The sequence below is a fragment of the Gymnogyps californianus genome, chromosome 1 (assembly GCF_018139145.2).
Source record: "Gymnogyps californianus isolate 813 chromosome 1, ASM1813914v2, whole genome shotgun sequence".
In the NCBI taxonomy this organism is placed as follows: Eukaryota; Metazoa; Chordata; class Aves; order Accipitriformes; family Cathartidae; genus Gymnogyps; species Gymnogyps californianus.
Window position 1 is genome coordinate 93,792,356 of NC_059471.1, and position 20,077 is coordinate 93,812,432.

The window sequence follows — 20,077 nt, forward strand, 5'->3', positions numbered from 1 at the left end:
GCCAGGGGTTGTTTGTCACCTCGAACTCAGAAAAAGGAATACTGTGCTTATTAATAAATCACTGTCTTCCTAAAACTTATGAAAGAATAAGCACGTGAGAGCTTCTCAGTTTCTTTCAAAAGTTTGTTGTATTAAATCCTGCTAAAATAGCAAGCCATGCATTATCAGTCATGATCTGAATATGAAGCTTTTTTAAAATCTAGGATACATGAGCGAAATGGATAGCACTGAAATAAAAACGTAAGAAACAAACTAGCTTGAGTCCTCCCTACTCTTCAGCAAAGCACAGAGGGATGTCAGTGTTACTGTTTTAAGTCAATGCTGCTGTCTTCTTGGGTGGTAAAGAAGTAAAGCCCTTCCTCCAAATGCTTGCCTGGTCTATGGAAGTTCCCCAAATCAATGGTTTAACTGGTGAGCCACCTTAGACACAGACCTTTTCTTAATAAAACATCTTTTACAACACTTACATCAGATATAAAGCCCATGCCTGTGTTAAATTCTTAGACAGTTGTGGCTGCGACACCACCGCTGCTTCCCAGGCAGGTCACACAGTGCTCCTCATTCACCCGGAAGAGAAGGCGAGGACAGCGGGCTACAGGTGAGCTTAAAGGACAGTCCTCTTTTGTGGCCAAATGCCACTGCTTGGAATTTGACCATTGCTATCGGCTGGGCCTCTCGCTGAAAATTTCCACCTTCTGTGTGTTTGGAGATTTCCTCTCTTGGGGACAGGGGAAGGGATCACTTTCACAATAAACTGATTCTTTTGCTGTCAAATTGCTGACTGAAGGTTTTCTGAAAGGCAGGAACGTCTCAAGGTTGCTTCTGTGGACAGCGAGGGGAAGCAGCACGAGGGGAGTGGCAGTGAATGGTTGAAGGCAGGACTTGAGGGAGCTCCATGTTTCATTGACGAGAGTCAATTGCCACCACAACACTCTTCCTCCCGTCTTTACTAAGCTCCTTATTTGCTGGGTGCCGAAGTAAATCAGCTATTGTGCTTGCTCAGGCAGGGCTCTGCCACTGCCCACGCTTGCCAGGGTCTCTGGGCACCCTCCAGAGTTGTCCCCACTTCCAGTGGGATCTGAATACTACGAGCAGCTCTCCCATTAAGGCTGTCCTTTAACAGCAACCTTTGGTCCTATCTCTGCCTCATCTGCAGAGATGACTCTAAAAGAGGTAAGAACCTCTTAGCACTCCTGACACCATCAGTAGAGACAGGAGCGCAGTCTGTGTGACACGCACTGTTGAACTCATGCTGTACCTGAGTTTACAAAGTGGACTGATGTCTGATCTGTCGTTCCACCCAGTTCCACCAATTCCCTATTCAAATGAAAAATGGTCTGCTGATGGCAAGAAAAGGCAGTTGTTGGATTATTAAAATAACTGCTTCAACTAATGGAAGCAATTACGAGTTCAATTCAAAGTGACTGAAGAGAAAAGTTGGTCTCACTTATGGCCTCAGCTCAGCATGTTTTCCTTCCCTTCTTATATAATATTTTCTCCATCTTCCCATATGAAGTCATCTGAAATAAGCAGTTAATTAATTCATCGATATCCGTGATCTCCAGTTCACTGTAGTTAGTCTTACAGTTAAAGACCCTGAACCTCCGGGGTGCTGGGCAGCTCTGGTTTCCATTGGCCTCATCTTGATTTTGGAAACTGGAAGGGGGCTTTGGAGGGGGCATGGTACCTGGCCATATTCAGATAATATATTCAAGTGAGACCTCGACATGTACTGGGCCTCATCTAGTCCTCCTTCCTTTCCTGGTACGTACTTGCAAAGTGTGCACATGGGCAAATGAAATCCAAGTTTTCCTAAATTATAACCTACAATAAAAATGCTATTCCGCCTGTTCACCATCAGGCATGTCCCAGGGGGAAACCACCCTGGTTGCAAAATATGTCTTCCTCTTTTCTGTCTTGTAAGACTTTCTCTGCTGGGTGCGGACTTTCTGCCTCTCAGTCCTCAAATGGTGGGTTAAACCAAATTAGAAACAGAAAAACAAACAAAAAGCTGCCTGTGAAACACAAGGTACTTTTGAACAAAGAAGAAATAATGTTAGGGACTCATTACAGCACTTTTTCTCAGGATCCTGCTCTATTTTGGAGTGTTCTTAGCAAATTAATGTTGACTGTTTTTATTTTTTCATCTTTCAATGAGTTCTTTGTAGAATTCATAGCCAGTTGTAAGCCCTGACACCTCAAACACATAGGTATATACACTCAAAGGAAGTTAGGAGCATACATTAAGATGCTAATGGTATAAGCGTTGGCAGGATCAAGATCCTCATGTCTGACTGTGCACGACAGTGTCAGTTCCACAGACACAAGCCAGAGTAGTTATTTGTCATGAACCACACATTCGTTTTTGCATTTCATACAGACCTTAGCAACCCACTGGTCTCATTTACATTCACCACACACAAACCAGCGCAGACTAGCAGCAAAATTAATTACAGTAGAGTGGAAAAGCGTTGAGAGACTTACTGAAAGCTTACAAATGCTTTCTAGCCCTGTTTTGCACCTCCACTAACCCCATTTCCTCCCTGCCCACTGGTACTCTTCTGCCTGGCTAACTGATGCATCTCTGCCCACCCACCTACCACCGATTTCTCTCCGACCATCCTCTTCTACCAATTGCTGCTGTCACCCCTTCACTCACCCACTCCTTCCTGCTCCCCAGCTCTGCAAGTTTCCCGAAAATCTCCAGCTCCCACAATCTTTTTGCCAATTTTGCAAGTGCTTGTGCCCACTGCAAGCGCAGGGAGAGGCACAAGGGCTTTGCTCCCAGCTCCAGCCAGCGCAGCGCGTGTCTCGCGTAACATGATTCAGCTGCAACCTCCCCTGTCACTACAAACAGACCAGTGCTGTAGCCACCTCTGCATTGCCCAAACAGACTATTTCAGTCCCTTCCTGTAATATTCTCTCCCCCTGCTTAATGATTTTTATTTTAAATTCTACGATGAAGAAAATTTATGAGCTGCTCTGTTCTAATATTTCAGCATGTGTGGGTCAAATTATGTACTTTTATCCTGTAAAACATACCTGCGTTTGACCTTATATTTCATTTGCATTGTTCAGAAATGAGGGAAATATAGCCAAAAAACTCACTCCTCCCCAAATACCCACCCACCTTGCTGAGCATTATCGTATAGGGAAGGAGGGAAAGGCCAGCCAAGGGGGAGTCAGAGCATCTCTCTCCCTTGGAACTGATGCTTTATAATTCTGGAAACAATTTACAAAGCCAAGTGCCCTGCAAATAATTCTTTGGTTGATTTTTTTTGTACTTGTAGGTCAACTGGTGTTAAGACCAGAAAATATGCAAATACCACTCACCATGAGTTTTACAGCCTTCAGGACAAACAGATTGCAGAGACATCTTTGGTCGAGTCACCTTTGAAGTGAAGTGTAGATGCTTCTTATGCCGGTTTTGTCTTTTTACACTTCTGTGGGTTAGACTGGACCACGCAAAAGTCCAGGGTCTGCACTGCGCCTCTGTAAGGTTTCTCTTTGAATGATGGAGAGCACTGAGAAAATTCAGGTGGAATTTTCCTGGGTGCAGAAATGGCATAGGGAAGAACTGAGACAGGGCAATTGCCATCATCTCTTTGCAGTTAACAGGCCAAAATGTAGCTGTCAATACCGGTGTTAATAGCAGGGCATTTTGGCACAGCAAGCGTCCAGTTTCATATCACAGACTCTCCACCCTTCTAGACCGATGAGATTTCTACCCTGCATCCCCATGCAGCCAGGGCATAAGTGAATATCCCTGCAGGATGACCCAAGGCTGGGCAAACTCCCATGAACAGCTAATGAAGACAGTTGCTGCTGTGGTTTTATTGCCCTCTCTGCCTTTTTCTCGTACTTCCCTTTCATCTGTGACAACCAATGCTAGCTCAAGCCTGTTTTCAGGTGGCAAATTCACATGAGCCCTCTGAGACCTTAACCTTGCTCAGACAGCAGCAAGGAAATAATCAGCAAAGACTGACAAACCAACTGTGAGAAACACTTTCTAGAGCCAATCCCCCTGAGGAGACAGGAAAAGGGCCCTGTAGACTGTCAGCAGCTAACTTCTGCCTCAAAATTATGAAAGTTCCTCTCATCTGTTAACAATTTATTAAATACTCTCACTGTAATAGGGCTGCAAATGGTTAAGTAAATATGTGGATCATTGTCCATCACTGTTGTCCATCTCACATGCATAAATTAAGCACTCAATAGCAAAGACCTAACGCTACAAGCCAAAACAAATAATGATAAGAACAGTGTGTAAAGGACAGCGACACAAGTTGCAATGAAATACTGCTTACAGAGGACTAACTGATGCTCAGTTACCTAATATTACTTCGCATTCACTTTACAGGAAACCTCTAAAGATTATAGTCTCTGCCACAGTTACTGCTGCAGCTGGAAGTGAGCCCTCTCCCTGCCATTTCACACCCTCTGAGGCAGGCAGCAAAGCCCATGTTGCAAACATACCCAGGGAATCTTGCCTCAAGTTAGTCGTTGTTGGTAATTTAATGAATGCCCCAATGCCTTTATTTGCATTAATCTGTCAGACGTTCAGCTGGTATCACTGTAACAGCCGTCGTAATGAATGAAGTGACCATTTGGGGACTGCAGGTTTGTATGCGTGTGCCCTCACATCACTGCCTGGGGCGTACCAGCAGCTTTCCCCCAAGCAACCGCTCTGAATAACAGCTCTCCTCCAGGATAACGGTAGTGATACGAGTGTCGGCCTGAGCATTGCATTACAGGGCCAACACATTAGTATATTTAGAGCATTTGCCAGCATTCCTTGTTGACAGCCTGCAAGAAGACAACATCCCATTTAAGCCCTTTATGCACTGACTCCCTCTGTAGGAACCTGTACACCCTAAAACTTCCAGGGTGGTGGGGTGGTTAACTGTAAGTTAGCAGGATACAGGTATCAGTGACAGATTAGAGATAAGATCTCTGTCGCAACATTTGGGGAGGGGATCTTGAGGCTGGCAGAAAGGGAACAGTAGTAATCAGGGAGGGAGATGATGAAAGCCACTGTGTAAGTCTTGGCTTGTGAGGCTGGATAGGAAAAACAGCATCCCCCAATTGTTATGCTGCAAAAAAAATATGCATTTCTCAGATTTAGTCAGGGGGTGATAGATACAGGCAACTTGCCACTAGGAAAATTTAACAGGTACACTTGCATTTATGCAAGCAACAGAAACTAGCCCCCAAACCAAGAAAATTATGAAAGTCCTCGTGTTACTTTCAAGTCATTTGCAAAGACTAACCTGTAACCCATTAAGATGGCCACTTCCCCTTTAGAAGTAACAGATGTTCCCTCCTTATTTAGCTAATGTTCACAGCCATTTAATTTATTTCAAGATGCTGGGCCTTTCCCTTCTCCCCCTACCAGTGGACAAAAACACTGTTTATCGCCAGCTAATGGGACAGCTTTTGCATTTTGTAACCGCACAAGGAAGCTGTATCAGCAGAGAAAACACTGCCGGGGCGAGCTAGCAAACCGCTCGTGCGGAACAGGTATTTACCTCTGCTGAGGAAAGTGTCAGTGGGAAAGGTTGCCCAGGACTGGCCTTTGCATATCTTGTAAATGCCACACAAGCTGCAAAGGGAACCTCTCACCTCATTTGTCTTGTTCTCCACCCAACCCAAGAATACTCTCATCTTTTAAAAAACTAATCAAAACAATTTCTTGCTAATATAACTACCAGCCCTTCTTCTCTTCCGTCTATAACTGAAAAAATATTTTATACAATTGCCACTGCTCCTATTTTCATCTTACACCTTCTCCTGTCCAACTCAGTGCAACTGTCAAAATGCTGTGACTAAAGTTTCTAGTAGGCAGATCCCTAGCCCTCTGTTGTTGTTGTCCTTGACATATCAATCAGCACCAACATGCTCAGCCACGACCTTCCTCGGAGATCTTCATCTCTGTCCTCATCTTGAGGCAACTGTTGGACTCAAATTCCTCTCTAGGACCGCTGGTTTTGGGGTGGCTAATATTGCTTCTTTGTGTTCCTAGGACTGCCTGTGTCCATCCATTGCAGTATTCTCTTTGCAGTCAAACTGAACAGCTTTCAGACAGTAGCTGGGCTTTTCTTTCATGTTTGAATAACATCCAGCGTAGTGGGGCATTGTTCCCAACTTAGTGCTTCTAGGTGATGCAGTAATAATAACATCATTATAACACTACTACTACTACTTCTACTACTACTACTATGGAGAACCAGGATCACACATTCCAGCAGCTACTGTTTGAGCAATTCTTAAGCTAGGTTTCCAAGCTAGGTTTATTTTTTTAATCTGTTTTCCTAAAGAAATGAGATAGGAGCTGAGGGAATGAATGGATTACTGAAAAAGGGGGAGATGGAGACCAGGTTTTGTAAATTCAGCTGCATTTCAGGGTTGGTCCTATGAGTTGGAGTTTCCCTCTCATTTAAATCATCTACCTATGTGGAAAATAAAAAATAAATCTGGAGCTCTCTATTCTTTCTTAAGTTTCTGTTTCAGCTGTTGGTGTTCTCCATGCCCCTTCACACTGCCTCTCTTCTTTGCTTTTCTCCATTTCAAGTTTGGCTTACAAAAGAGAAAACATCATGCAAATTTTTACGAGATTGTACAGCCCCTTCACCAGCTCCAGTGGGTGAATGAAGGAGGCTGGCAATATATAACACCAATTCTATTTTTAATTCTCCAACATCTGCTGAGTATCAACAGATATCACTGCTGTTGTGGTCTAATACATGAATGGCAGTCCCATGTCTCATCTCAAGAGAAAGTATTTTTAATAGTAGCAGCACTGAAATTAAAAGTATGTCATATATATAGTTAAGTATGCATACAAAAAAGCTTAGTTTTATGAGGCCCAACATCGAATACAAAAATAACCAAAGTCAGCAGATGGGCGGGTGATTGTCACATACACAGCTCACAGCTGCTGCCGCTGCTGTAACTCCCGAATTCCCAGTAGGGAAGTAAGAAGAGCGTCTGTGGGGTATCTGTCAGCTAGCAATGACAGACAGTTTGCCGCCTCATGTTTCCTGGAGGCTACGACAATTTCACAGAAAACATACGTTTCAAGAGGAATGGCATAACCGTAAGTGCCCCACGCTGTTTTGTAAGAAAGTCACTGCTATGTGTTATTACTCCTACTTTTAAGACTACAGTTGGGGTATTTCCCCCTTGGCCGTTTCCCATGCCAGTGACTGTGTTCGACTGCTCTCCCGCCACCTCTCCTTTTCGCAGTTCCTCGCTGCCCAGAGCGGCACTGAGCCCGGGCCCCGGTGTCTCCGTCAGGCCAGCCCCCTTGGCAGCAGCTGCCAACCAGCTCCCCAGGCAGGGAAGCACCGGGCTTTTGTAACGGGTGCTGTGAAACGCAGGCGAGCGGGGTAGCGCTCATCCCGGGAGCGGTGTCTCCTACCCCTTCCGAGGGGCCCTTTCCCACCCGCAGCCAAACCCGACCAGGCCGCGCTCTCCTTCCTCCGCGGCGGGGGCGCCCGGGCCGTGACCGGCCGGCCGGGGGAGCCAGGGCAGCTTCGGCCGCTCGGCCCCGGGCCCTGCCCGCGCTCCCGCCCGAGCCACCGCCGGGCAGCGCCGGGCCAGGCCGACCCCCCCGTCCCGACCGCTGGTGGGCTTGCCGCCGGCTGTGGGCGTGCTGCCCCGCCGCCACCCGCCGCAGCGGTACAGGCCCCGCACACGGGGCAGCCGCCCGGGGACGGCTCTCCCCGGGCCCGGCGGCTGCGCCTTTCCACAGGACGGCGAGGGGACAGCCCGTCCCCTGACGGGAGCCCGAGCGGGGCGGGGGCGCTGCGGGGAGCTCGGCCGCGTCCTCCCGCGGCGCCACCTGCTGCCGGCTTCGGCCCTCGACCCGGCCCCGGCCCCGCAGTGCCCGGAGCCGTGAGGGGGCCGCGCCGCCCTGGCTCCCTTGCAGAAGCATGGCACCCACAGACTTGCAAAATCCTGAATACCAGCGGCTGGGATGGCTGTGCCTGCCTTGAAATCCGGAGGTGCAGGCAGCCAGTGTGTGCTCAAGCTCTAACGCAGCCAGCTCAGTATTTACTACCGTGAAGCTGCTGTAACAACTGGGAAGTCGGTCCGGGATGGCAGCTTCGAGTAAGCACCCGAGGCCCAGGGCGGGCACGTCCAGTCTCGGCTGAACCCCGACTTGCCAAGACTGTATTGCCCAGGTGAGTTAAGTGAAAGGCGGCACAGGCGCTTGCTATATCCCCCCCCAGCGGCAGCAGGGCTGCATGTTCAGAGAGGTTTGTGTTTGCTTCCTGTGGAGCAATTCATGAAGCCCAAACTCGAAAGCACGTATTTACCAGTTGCTACTCAAACGAAGCCAAAATTTTGCACAAAAAAGCGCCCCGAGGCAACTGCATAAGTTTGCTTAAGATGTCAAAGCAACGGTACAAAGAGATGAGCTTGGAACATCTCAGCACTGATCCCTAAGCCTCAATTGATATGGATCTAAACCTTAAATTAAAACTACTGAGTATCTTCCCTTCCAAAGCTAGCTTTTGCAAAGTTGTTCCCTACAAACAATCATTTCAATTATCGTTCAGGGGACCTATAATGAGTGCCACGAAATAGGCAACTATAATTTGTTCACATTAGCAGACCATCTAGCTACAACCGTGGTTACAGTTTGTCTAAGATTAATTTCCTAAAACATTCAACTCAGATGTGAACACTATATAGCTATTACAGCACTGATCTGTGAGGTCCTTACATATTTTTGAAGACATTTCAAACTAACAAATGTCGTCACTCGAAACTCTGCAGTAGATCCTTGTGTGATTTGGTCAGACCAGTTTCAACAGTCACTGTAGAAGACCACCAGAAAACAAGCCCCCAGAGTTACTGCCTGAGATTCAATAAAGTCGTGACGGCCTCAAGCAGAGTGCTGTGAGTACCAATAAAGGCAGTTATACCCTTGCTGTTACCTAGCCCTCTCACTTCTGCTGGCTAATATCTAAATGCTAAATTGTATTGTCTCTGGCTAGGATATTTGTTTGTACGAACGTTGTTGGAGCCCTTGTTTTGATACCTAGACATTGCTAAAGTGGAAATAAGCAACAAGAGCTGAAATTCTAAATGAACAAAATTATCTGTGTATGACTCAAAATTGTGAGGGAAGTGGATAAATAGAAGGGATGAACATACCTATAAATACATGTATAATATATGTGTGTGTGACAGGGTATATATAGAAAGATCACCCTTGTTTTTGTCAAACAAGGACTTCATTTCATTCATCCCCCTGTCCCCCAACCTCTAATTTTACCCAGGTGGTCATGAACAAGCACTGAATAAAGGCTGCCTCAAAAACTTCAGTAAACTCTACAAGAACAGATAGCAGAGAAGGTTTAATTTCTTCCTAAGCTGTTTACACCTTATGATGAGGGTTTTGCAGATATGATGATGTTTCTGATTCAGGAGGTGCTGTTCAGAAATTATTCTAATTATATCCAATATAGGCCTATGAGGAGGAGAACCTGCTAACTAGAAATTTGAGTTTCTTGCAGCTGAGGCAGCTAGTCCATCTCGCCACCTTCCCCTGTGGATGGGGGATTTTAATGGCTTTGACTCTGAACTCTGTGTGGTCTCTACACTGTGAAGCTACGTAAGCATAGATTACAAACTCTGTAATTAATTTACAGCTATGGTAAAACCGTCTATTTAAAATGGTAGTGTCACTACAAAACTTGCCTTTGTCTTTTCCTTCATGCACTTGTGCTATGTGGCCCCCATAGCTTCTTTGCATGAAAGAGTAACCTTAAGCGCCTGACACAAACCATCATGACCAGTGAGGTGTGTTTCTGTAACCCTGATTCTCCTTCTCAAGTCATTTTAGGTTAGACGGTGGGATGGGAGTTACAAGGGTGTTTGTAGCTGTCACTCTAGCACTACTCTGTTCCTTTTTAGAAAACTTTTACGTAACAAATAAAGCTGCTGTCACAGTATGTTTCCTGTGTTCAAAAACAGATGCTTGCTGGAACATATGAGCTCAAACCTCCAGGTACTCGATAGTGATTTAGACTCATTGGAGTAGAAAAACCTCCCTTGGTGGGCACGCGGTGTTTGGCTGCAGCCTGCCTTCCATTGTGGGGGGAAGAGAGAAACTGTTCCAGCTACAAGCCAATGTCCACAGACCCCTTACCTGGCATAGACCCAACGGGCTAGAGCAGCTCACATGCAACACAATGTAAACATGACTGCATAGCTCTGGAGCCGCTTTGCAACTGGGTTTATTGCCACATTTGCAGAATAGCACATCTGAGCTGAGGTACTCCCCGAGAGACAAACTGCTGCTGGCTTTGAGCTGGGAGTGTCCTGCAGACACACAGGCAGAACTTCCTGGCTCAGGATATTCTGATGGGGGGCTGAGTCTGGCTCCGTGCTTGTGTGACACCGTGACTGTGCTAAAAAATCCCTCTCTGAATTAAATGGGAACAAAACGACCTGGTCAGGTTGTCCAGGAGGCAGCACAGTGCATCCCAATAATCAGGTAAGAATTGTTCATTACAGGATCTGCTGCCTGTATTAGAACAAAACCCTGTTTTCTTTATATGGCAGCTACTGTACTAATGCATATAGGCTACCAGTAGTTAATGTTCTCTTTTATGGTGTATTTAAAATATCAGTGCTCTGACATTCATGTCTAACTCTAAATAGGCTAACTACAAGCTGGGATTTCAGTGGCTTCTGTGAAGTGCTTTAGATTGCATGAATCTAAATTGAACATACCCAGATTTCCTTCATCAAGTTGAGTATAATAGGAAGACAGTCATTAGAAAGGTGACAGTTACTGACGGACGTATGGCAGGCAACAGAAAGGAAAGTAATGAATCTGCTCCCTTACTTTCCATTTCACACTCCTCCATTTAGATAACAAAATTCTTATACACCTCTCTGTATGGGAGGAACAACAGCTGTCTTTTATCATGAAATCATACATACGAACATATAGCTCCGTATATATGGACTATGCCTTAATGCAAACTCTTCTGTGCCATTAATAAGACCCCCATTGTTAACAATAACTCAGCCCCCGACTGTAACAACTAAGACAACATTATATTGATAGAAAACACTATTGAAATGTTGTGCATTCTCATATTCTGCAATCCATAGTTTTATCCTTGAAAAGAAACTACTTGGAAAAGCAAGTGGTGGTGGTCAGCATTTTGAGAGTTACATTGAATACAAGTAGCTGTTTGTACCCACAGAGGATGGGGAATGGAAAGATGGGAAAGAAGTTAAATTCACTGGGATATGATGCAGAATGAAAATATTTTTCCCAGCATTTCATAATAATCTTTCTGGAGCAACAAAACCTTTAATTTGTATCATCAAGACAAGCAGTAAGAGGAAGAGGTCTGAGTAGACAAGAGGTGTAAGAAATTAGGCCAAGTCTGAGAACTAGCCTTTGACGAGGTCTCGTCTCTAAAATGCACACGTAACTTCAATAAATTTCCCAAGTTCTCACTATTGTATACAACTGAAGGAAAGTAAGAGGAATATTTTCCTCAGTTCCTATTTATATTGATCACGAACATGAGGCAAAAATACAACTAAGGCAAAACTTTATTTTTTTTGGTAGAAAGAAAAATGAAGCAGTCTTACAATTAAGCAGTATTTTCTAGGTTTTTCCTGCAGCAGAACCTTCACCAAGCCTCATTAAACTGATAGTCTTACTCAGTGCATCTTGTTTTCAAGTAAAGCAAAAATACCAAATGAGATTACAAGTGGCTATTTGGAATATTTCTTCTGACCATGGCACCTGAATGCCCATTAAAGGGGGATAACAGCCACTGCTATTTTTACTCACCCACTTCTTAAACTGTATCGATTGTACCAAACCTTCTTCCAGTTGCTACCCCACTTATTTTTTCACTTTGCACAATCCCAAATATCAGTGAAACTACTGCATTTTTGTCAGTTCCACAACTCAGCTCTTGGACGCTCGCACCTAGTTCAGAAATTGCCATCCTAACCCAAATAATGTTAAATTATTACACATTTGAAGGTCAGTACAACATACACATACATCTTCACGCTACACTTGCCTGTTAGGCAAATGCAATATTACAGTATTAATTTTACTTGCGCTTAGGTAAAAGCGGAACTCTATTTGTCTGCAATACAAGAGATTTTGAATGGTATTGTGAATTACACGTACAGGCGTTCCTTCTGTAGTCTCATACTAGCTGTATGTATACACAATTTAAGCAATGAAATGGTTTTTAGCTTGTTCTTTGTATGGGACACTTGCTACATGCCCTAATAGTCAGTTATCTGAAAAAAAACCCAAACAAAACTGCGTTACAGTGCTTTAATATTCATTTGTTAAAATCCAAAACAGCCTTACGGTAGCTGTTGGGTAGTTACCAGTCTCTTCCAAAGACATGCAGTAATAAAGAACAAATTCTATCCTTAAGCAGCATCTGAGAAAACAACTTAATGTAACTGCCACTTAGTGGCAGCAATCATTTAGGCATTTTTGGTATTGATACATCTCTTTATCATATAATTTGTGCATTAAAATGTAGGCCCCAATCCAGCAAATACTTGCGTGTGTGCAAATGCTCTTCTTCCACGTGGAATATTTCAAGTTAAGACTCATCAGATGAGCAAAGTTAAGAACTTGCATAAATCTTTACAGGAGGGGAATTCTTAGTGCTTAAAACTTAACTGTATTATTTCATAGGACTGAGATCCAATTCTAGACTTAGAGAACATAGGAAACACTCCTATAAAGAACAGATATGTTGCTTTAAGGTAAATGCTTTCAAAGCTAACAAGAGCCTCTAGAAATGTGTGTGCCTTCTCTCCGAACACTTTAATCCTGCTTGGAGTAATGTGGGTCCAGTCTTATTGCCCCAGCTCCTGGCTACTGCACAAGGAATCAATAAAGTGCTTGTCACAAATTCCACAATCGTGGAATAAAATCAAATTTAAGTACCTTCAGAACGTTTTCAGATTTATAAACTATGAATTAAGGGCTGATGTCTGATCCCCAGCATGTTTCCCTGAATCGATAACACATATTATGTTCTTCATTCTGAAGATAAATTAGAATTTTGCTAGGACTAGGTATAGTTCACCTTTGTCCCAGTGAAGTCATCCTCTGCCTCCAGGGGAAAAGCTTAACTGGGTTTAATTTCAATGTAAATGTTCATGCTTGACCGAAGTGTGATGCTCATGCAATTTCATAAGCACCAGCATTCAATGTGACAGTTAGCTTTGTTTAGTCAAACATGAAGCACCAGTATTGTTTACAGTATATCCACTCTGAATTGTGTTCATAATTTGTTCGCAAATGCACCATAATCCTGAGAGCTCTTGCTCGCCCTTTGACCTTTCCTTTGATTTGATGTGTTTTGTTCCTCTTGAATAAAGTATCTTTGATATTAGCTTTGATATAAATTGTATTGATCTTCGTGGCATCTTCTCATTAACATGCTTCTGAATATTTACATTACTAAAACTTTCTCTTCAGATAGATACATATATATAATTTAAATTTTTTGCTAGCTTTCAGATAATTAATCTATAAGAACTGGCTTAGACTGTATGCTCTCTGTAGAGAACTTCTGTATGCTCCTCATACAAAAACAAATAATGGTTTGAAATATTTAGCCATGTGTTTGGATGATTTTTTTTTTTTTTTTAAAGGCTTCGGTGTTGCTTATATTTATCTTCCAGTCAGCTACAGGATAATAGCAACAGCAAACACATTGACAATGCAGTTCATTGTTCGGTTTTCCCATCTCACTGTGCAGGTTCCTAGAAAAGATTATTACAAAATAAAAATAGAATGCCAGTATCTTTACTACATTCACTTTATCGCAGTGTAAATTACGTCAAATTAGTATCAATAATTCAGCTGTGATTTAAGGTAAGTACTATTATGTCATCTTGGCTATAAATAGATTACACTCCTCAAAACATTTTCATTAACTGGTACATTGTTTACTACCTAACATGAGCCTTGTATGCTTAAGACAGTTTCCAGGAAAACACAATTTCAGTATCTCTCTTTAAAAGCTGGACTTGCAAAAATCCTTGAAAATCTCATACTGAAATTGGCAAGATAATCAGACAAGAAATCAGAAAATAGACTGGATCAAATACATTCTAGTGTATTTACTTTCTGCAATTGTTCCTCTTCTATTGTATCAATGTATCAATGCCTTACAAGCCAAGGAAACATGAAGATTAAACTGTACTTGTTTACTTAACTTCATTTTATGATTTTATTTTTTTTTAACCTTGGTTGACTTTCTAATGCCATCTCTATTTTAAAGTTAAATCTTGGTACCCTCTTCTAAAAAGACCTTTCTGAGTCTGTGACAGACAGAAGACTGTTTTAATCTTGTTTCCCCATGATACTCTGAACCTGGGAAAAAATGCATTCAGAACTAATTTAGAAGCAATAAAACGCATCCAAAGCCTGCCTCAGTTAAGCAACTGAAACACACACTGTTAGTCAAACTGTTTCTGTTTTTTACCAAGTTCTGTTCTCCTCCAAAGCAGCGCTGTCCCCTTACAGCAGGCAGGCAGATATGTTTAGGACTACCCACTTGCATTTACTGCGAGCAACATTTTACTACCTCTTCAACTGATCTATGGTTACTGACAAGGATTAAATGTTTTGACTCTTGTTTCAGAATGAAGGTGTTTCTACTCCTGCTTCTCATAATTTACAAAGCAATCGCTCTTAATGAAGGCACTGACTGCTAACAAAATATTTCTGCTGGGATTGTAAACAAGCACCTAATCCTGGAAGCTACTGCTTCTACAATCACTCTTGAAAATGTTTAACCTAACTATTACAACTGAGCAATAAGTAACATTTCTTTTACTACAAATTTTTAATTTGAGTGAGGAAACTTACCATCAGTTGTGGTATCCCAGAAGCACGAGCTTGCTGTGTGAAGACCAGCTCCACTCCTCTGCATCACTGCACAGGTTACTGCAAGATATAGTCATAAAATCAAGGAATTAATTATTAAAGCAGAAGAGGTGAATCATTCAGTACTTCTGAACTCAAGCCTGCATTACGTTGTCAAATGGCTGGCAGGTGGCATTCAGCTAAGTCAAAACCTCTCTTGACAACCCTCTCGCCCCCAGTATTTTCCTCAAGAACTTGCTATTCATTTCATGATTATTTTTACTCGCATAAAGACATCGGCTTTAACAAAATGCTTGCTAATAGGATTATGGTTTTTATCTTTTAAACTACTTAGATACGGCTTGTGTCATGTGCACCTCAGAACCAGATTGCAAGTGCTGTCCTCACAGGTACAGCAGAAGTTGCGCTTGATGAGAGTTGTTTCCCAAAAGTACTGGTTGACTGCTCTCTGAAATCACACTCTAGTAACATGCAGCATTTCTAGACTGACCTGCAACAGTCATAAAACCAGTGACAATCTGAATCCAAGACTTTCAAAACAGAGTGCAAACACTTGCAATTACATCAACACTCCACAAAAGGACCAAAGTGGGTTAAACTTCTCCTTATTTCCATTTCCCTTCCACAGATATGCAGACAAATATAATGGGACACGACTTAGCGTGCAGGACTAAAGTCTTTCAAATGCCTGTATTTATAGGAAGCTTAATCCTACTGAAAATTTTATTTAAGACAAGCAATTATTTCCTGAACTGATACCAAAAAGTTGATATAATTGTTTTGGGATTGCTTAACAGTCAGGAAAGACTGTGTAACGTCATCTTCTGTGCTAAGTGCTGCTAGCATGCTTAGCCCAGGTGAAACTGCCACAGTTTTACCACAGGTATTACTAAAAATCTATATAACAGAAGAGTTCAGGTATATGCTCTGCTTTGTTTACAGTTTAAAACTTTCTATTGACTATAGCACTACATTCAAATGAACCTTTCAGCAATTATTTATTGTAATTGTATGTGGTAAAAGTATGACTGCTTGTACTTACCGATGTACTTATATGTTTTTCCGAGTTTTACCAGATGTGTCAGCGACTGTTCTACTATAGCAGCAGTCCACTGGTTGACTTTGTTGTGATTATAATCTGCCTTGCCTAAAACACCTTCTATGCACTAAAACAGAGAAAAGAAAAAGTTACAGTAAACATACTTCAAAATGTAGAGGTTTAAAATGTCTCGCATAATCTGAGGAATTTTATCTGGCAATTGGATTACTTTAAATCACTTGAGCTCATCAGGTATCAGTTGCTGAATGGGAAGTAAAATGAGCCTTCTTGGAAACTTATTTTTAGTACATATTTACCACATTATTACATGGAGAAAAATGAGGCTCTGACCGAACCTTTCTTGTAGGAAAGACCTTAGCCATATGCTTTAAGTACCAAGTTAAGTGAATGGATCTATTTTCCAGTGAAGACGCTAACACATCCCACTGTTCCTAATGACTGCCTACTCCAGGTTGGCTTTCAGAAGCTACTGTAATGGAAATGGTACTACTCAAATCAATAATGTCAGCTTGGGCTGGCCAACCTTTCCGAGCCTGCGAGGAATATAGCAAAATCTTCAGAGCTAGAGTGACAGCAGTGAAATGCATAGCCCAGCTTAAAAGACGAGGAAGATATGACAGTGAGAGATACTCAAGGGTCATATCTTGCAGCACAAGAAATATCTGAACGGCTTGAAAACTGCATGTTCTCCCACAGCTACAGATTGGCCAACCCTTGCTTAAACTTAAAATGATTGAACAGAGAAAGCCTTCTCTCTAACTGTAACTCTTAAACTGCATTCTCTACTCCTAAAAAATTCAGAATTATGTGCTGACGGATACTTCTTAAAATTGAGAAATTCGGTTAAGAAATGCACACCTGGAAAAGGTAACTGAAATAAAACTATGTTCTCCTCTGATTAAGTAAGATGAATCCCACGCACTAATCACCCACTAACAGGCTGTGTAAGAGACTTGTGCCCCAGATCTTAAAAAGCCCAATTAGTTGTGATCACAGTGTATAAAGCCGCACAAAGGACTGAATGGAAACAAACATTCACAAAACAGAACAGAAGACAGAAGAGGGACAAGATCATCCTGCGGGGATTTTGGTCCTTCCAGAAACATACCCAGTGCTAGAGCTCCTCAGCTCTGGTTAAGCTTTCAATCAGAGGCAGAAACGCTTGGCTTTACTCCCAGTGTCTGGAGATTCCGTCATACTGTGTTTAGCCTTTCAAGGCAGGGACAGTTATATAAAGGGTTGAATTGTTGTTTATCTGACATCCAAGAGCTTGCTGTTGTGTACTGGTGCAGTTCTAAAAGTGCAGCCCTCTCCCTTCCTGACAGGGCAGGTGGGAAAGGACCTGCAGAGCCCCTCTAGGAATTCCTTTCTCAAAATGCTATTTCCCTGCAAAACCTGACAGCCTCTGTATGCCACAGGCTCTTCATTAATCACTTTCCAGTTACTAGGTATTTAATTTAGACCATCAGGCTACTCACTTTCAGCCTGCTCTTTTTCTGTAAAAATTGTTTTTCAAAAGCATTGCTAGAATAACGAGTTTATGTAGTGCAACCTCCTGCTCAAGCCAAGGCTAACTTCCAAGTTTGATCACGTAGCTTAAGGCCTTGTCCAGTCAAGTTTTAAAAATCTCTAAGGATGGAGACTCCATAAGCTCTCTCTGTGACCTCTCTAGTGATTAACTACTCTTGTAACTTGCGACTTGTGACTGCTGCCCCTTGTCCTTCCACTGTAATGCAAATTCTGGCTCTCTCTTCTCTCATCTACCTTCTCCTCTTTAGGTAGTTGAAGACAGCAATTAGATGAAGCTTAAAGCAGCTCCAAATTAAACTCCATCTTTATTTGATATAAATTCAATCTTATATGAAAGTATTATTTATCTGGGATGGTCAATGAAAGTAACTGCTTTCACTGTAGTGCAAGGTTAAGGTAAAGAATTTCTTTGAAATACAGCTGTCAGCTAAAACCTACCTCCTTAACTATGTTGTGGGCCTCATCAGCATTGAAGATCATCTGTAATAAAAAATAATTATTTCTGATAGAAAAGTAAACAAATGATGCAGTTTTACTCTAAGTAACACGTAATGATCAGGCCCCGTGTCTGGTTATTTGCATTGTGTAGTCTGTTAGGATAACTCTAAAGTCTTACTTTTTTCCCCAGCACCACACATACATTATTTAGTATTGTTTTGCTAGTCACATTTGAGTGGGTCCAAAAATCTCAGGCCTCAGCGAGCTTGGAAACAAGTTCAATTTACACTTTCTGTAAAGATTAAATTCCACCACTGTCTATGCTTGTCATGGGAATATTCTCCAAGACAAAAAGTTAAATGGTAAATCTTTTCCTCTGGGTCTTAATCCGGGTTTTTACTGGAGTCACAGACTCACTAACCCGTGGGTTACATCTTGCTGCCAAATGGTAACACAAGGTTTTGCAATCCTAGTATCAAAGAGACTGGTTTCCATAGTCATTAGCTTACCCAAGTAACTTTCTCAAGCACAGAAAAAGCTTGCAAGTTTTCATTCCTCCTGTTTTCCGCTCATTCCTACTTGCCATCGTTTAGATTGGTTTCCAAAGGAAACACGGCACATGCCATTGTGCCATCTGCTTCTTCATAGCCATGAATTTCAAACACTTGGGCATGGACACAAACCTCAAGGACAATAACGTTCCAACGAGAGTTTTGGTTTTGTTTTTTTTTTTTTTTTAATGAAAACTGGTGGCTAAGGCCCCCTGGGGAGGGAAAGGCTCCTCAGTTCTGGCTGGCAGGGATCCGCCTGCAGCACAGACCGGGCCCAGCACTTCTTGTGGTTTTTTCCCAGGGGTGACATCAGAAAAATGGCCGCAGACTGACAGCACCACGGCGGGCGGCAGCACCCCCGAACACCGCTCCCACTTCCCCTTGCAGGAACTTTTAGCTCCCAGAACCGAAACAGGCTAACTGAAGCCCCAGGCAGGCCGAGGGCTGGGCCAGGCCCCCAGCCCGCACCGGGAAACCCCGTTCCGCCCCGAGGGGGGCCGCCAGCTGTTGCACGGGCCCCGGGGGTGCCCGAAGGACGGGGAACGGGACTTCTCCCCCGCACAGCCCACCCGCACAACTACAGCCTTCAACCTGCCTGTCCCGGCCAGGGCAGGGGCAGCGGCCCCGGCAGCGCTGCCCGCCGGGCTCTCGGCCGGCTCCCCCCGGAGCGACGGAGGCACCGCGGTGCCCGGGGGCGGGCGGGCTGGCTGGCTGGCGGAGGGCCCCCCACCCCGCCCGGGCACAGCCCCCCGCCCCGTCGGAGGGCGGCGGCCCCTACCTCGTCGTTGTGGGGGTGAAACTCCTCCATGGCCCCGGCGCGGGCGGCGGCTGTTCCGGCAGCGGCGGCGGCTGCGAGTCCTGCGCGGCTCCGCCTCCGCCGGGCCGGGCCGGCCGGGCGGGGCCTCCTGCGGCAGCGGCCGGCAGGCGGCGGGGGGCGCCCGGGCCGCCGTGCAGGAGCCTGCTCTGGGGCGGAGAGTAGGGGAGGCTGGGTCTCCGCGGGCCGGCGGGTACCTGGAGCCGGCCGTGCCGTGCCGAGCCGAAAAGGAAAGGAGCGACTGCCTGCCCTGGGAGCCCAGCCGGGCGGGCAATAAGCACCTCCAGGCACTCGGGCTGGCGAGGCGGCCGCTGCTGTGCAGCGCTGGGGCCGCTCCGCCGCCTCCCGCTGCGGCAGGTGCAGCGCCGGCGGGGCATGCCGCCCCTCGGTGCCCTTTGCCAGCTTTCGGCAGTGCCGAGGCAGCCCTGCACCAGGTACTGCGACCTGGTGTTTACAGGCCCGCATAAAAGCCGTGAAGTATTTATTTGTGACTTTATTGGTGTATATCTGCCCTTTGCTGGACATACAGCATTCATACAGGAGCGGTTCCTCCAGAGGACTGGTAATACCCCTGCCGTCTGTCCCCCGCCTTTTTTTCGCTCTGTTTCTGAATGAATCTGTGTCGATTATCTGACAAAAAGTTGCCATTAGATTTTAATAATGGCAAATTGCAATTTCAGGTTCTTTTAATTCCGCTGTATTGTAAAGAATTGACCCCGAGTTTTATTTGACTCAATACTTATATATAAAAATACGTCAGATGT

The 20,077-nt window shown here is 44.2% G+C and overlaps 1 protein-coding gene across 1 annotated transcript; it reads right to left on the bottom strand.

Moving 5' to 3' along the window:
• Window positions 1–11,571: 11,571 nt before the first annotated feature.
• On the bottom strand, window positions 11,572–19,329 carry DYNLT3 (dynein light chain Tctex-type 3). The gene is made up of 5 exons (XM_050896849.1): window positions 19,278–19,329; window positions 17,949–17,990; window positions 15,963–16,086; window positions 14,903–14,980; window positions 11,572–13,791 (listed from the first exon to the last, which is right to left on the bottom strand). The coding sequence occupies exons 1-5, from the start codon at window positions 19,305–19,307 to the stop codon at window positions 13,715–13,717; spliced, it is 351 nt and encodes a 116-aa protein (XP_050752806.1). The 5' UTR covers window positions 19,308–19,329; the 3' UTR covers window positions 11,572–13,714.
• Between the last annotated feature and the right edge of the window lie 748 nt (window positions 19,330–20,077).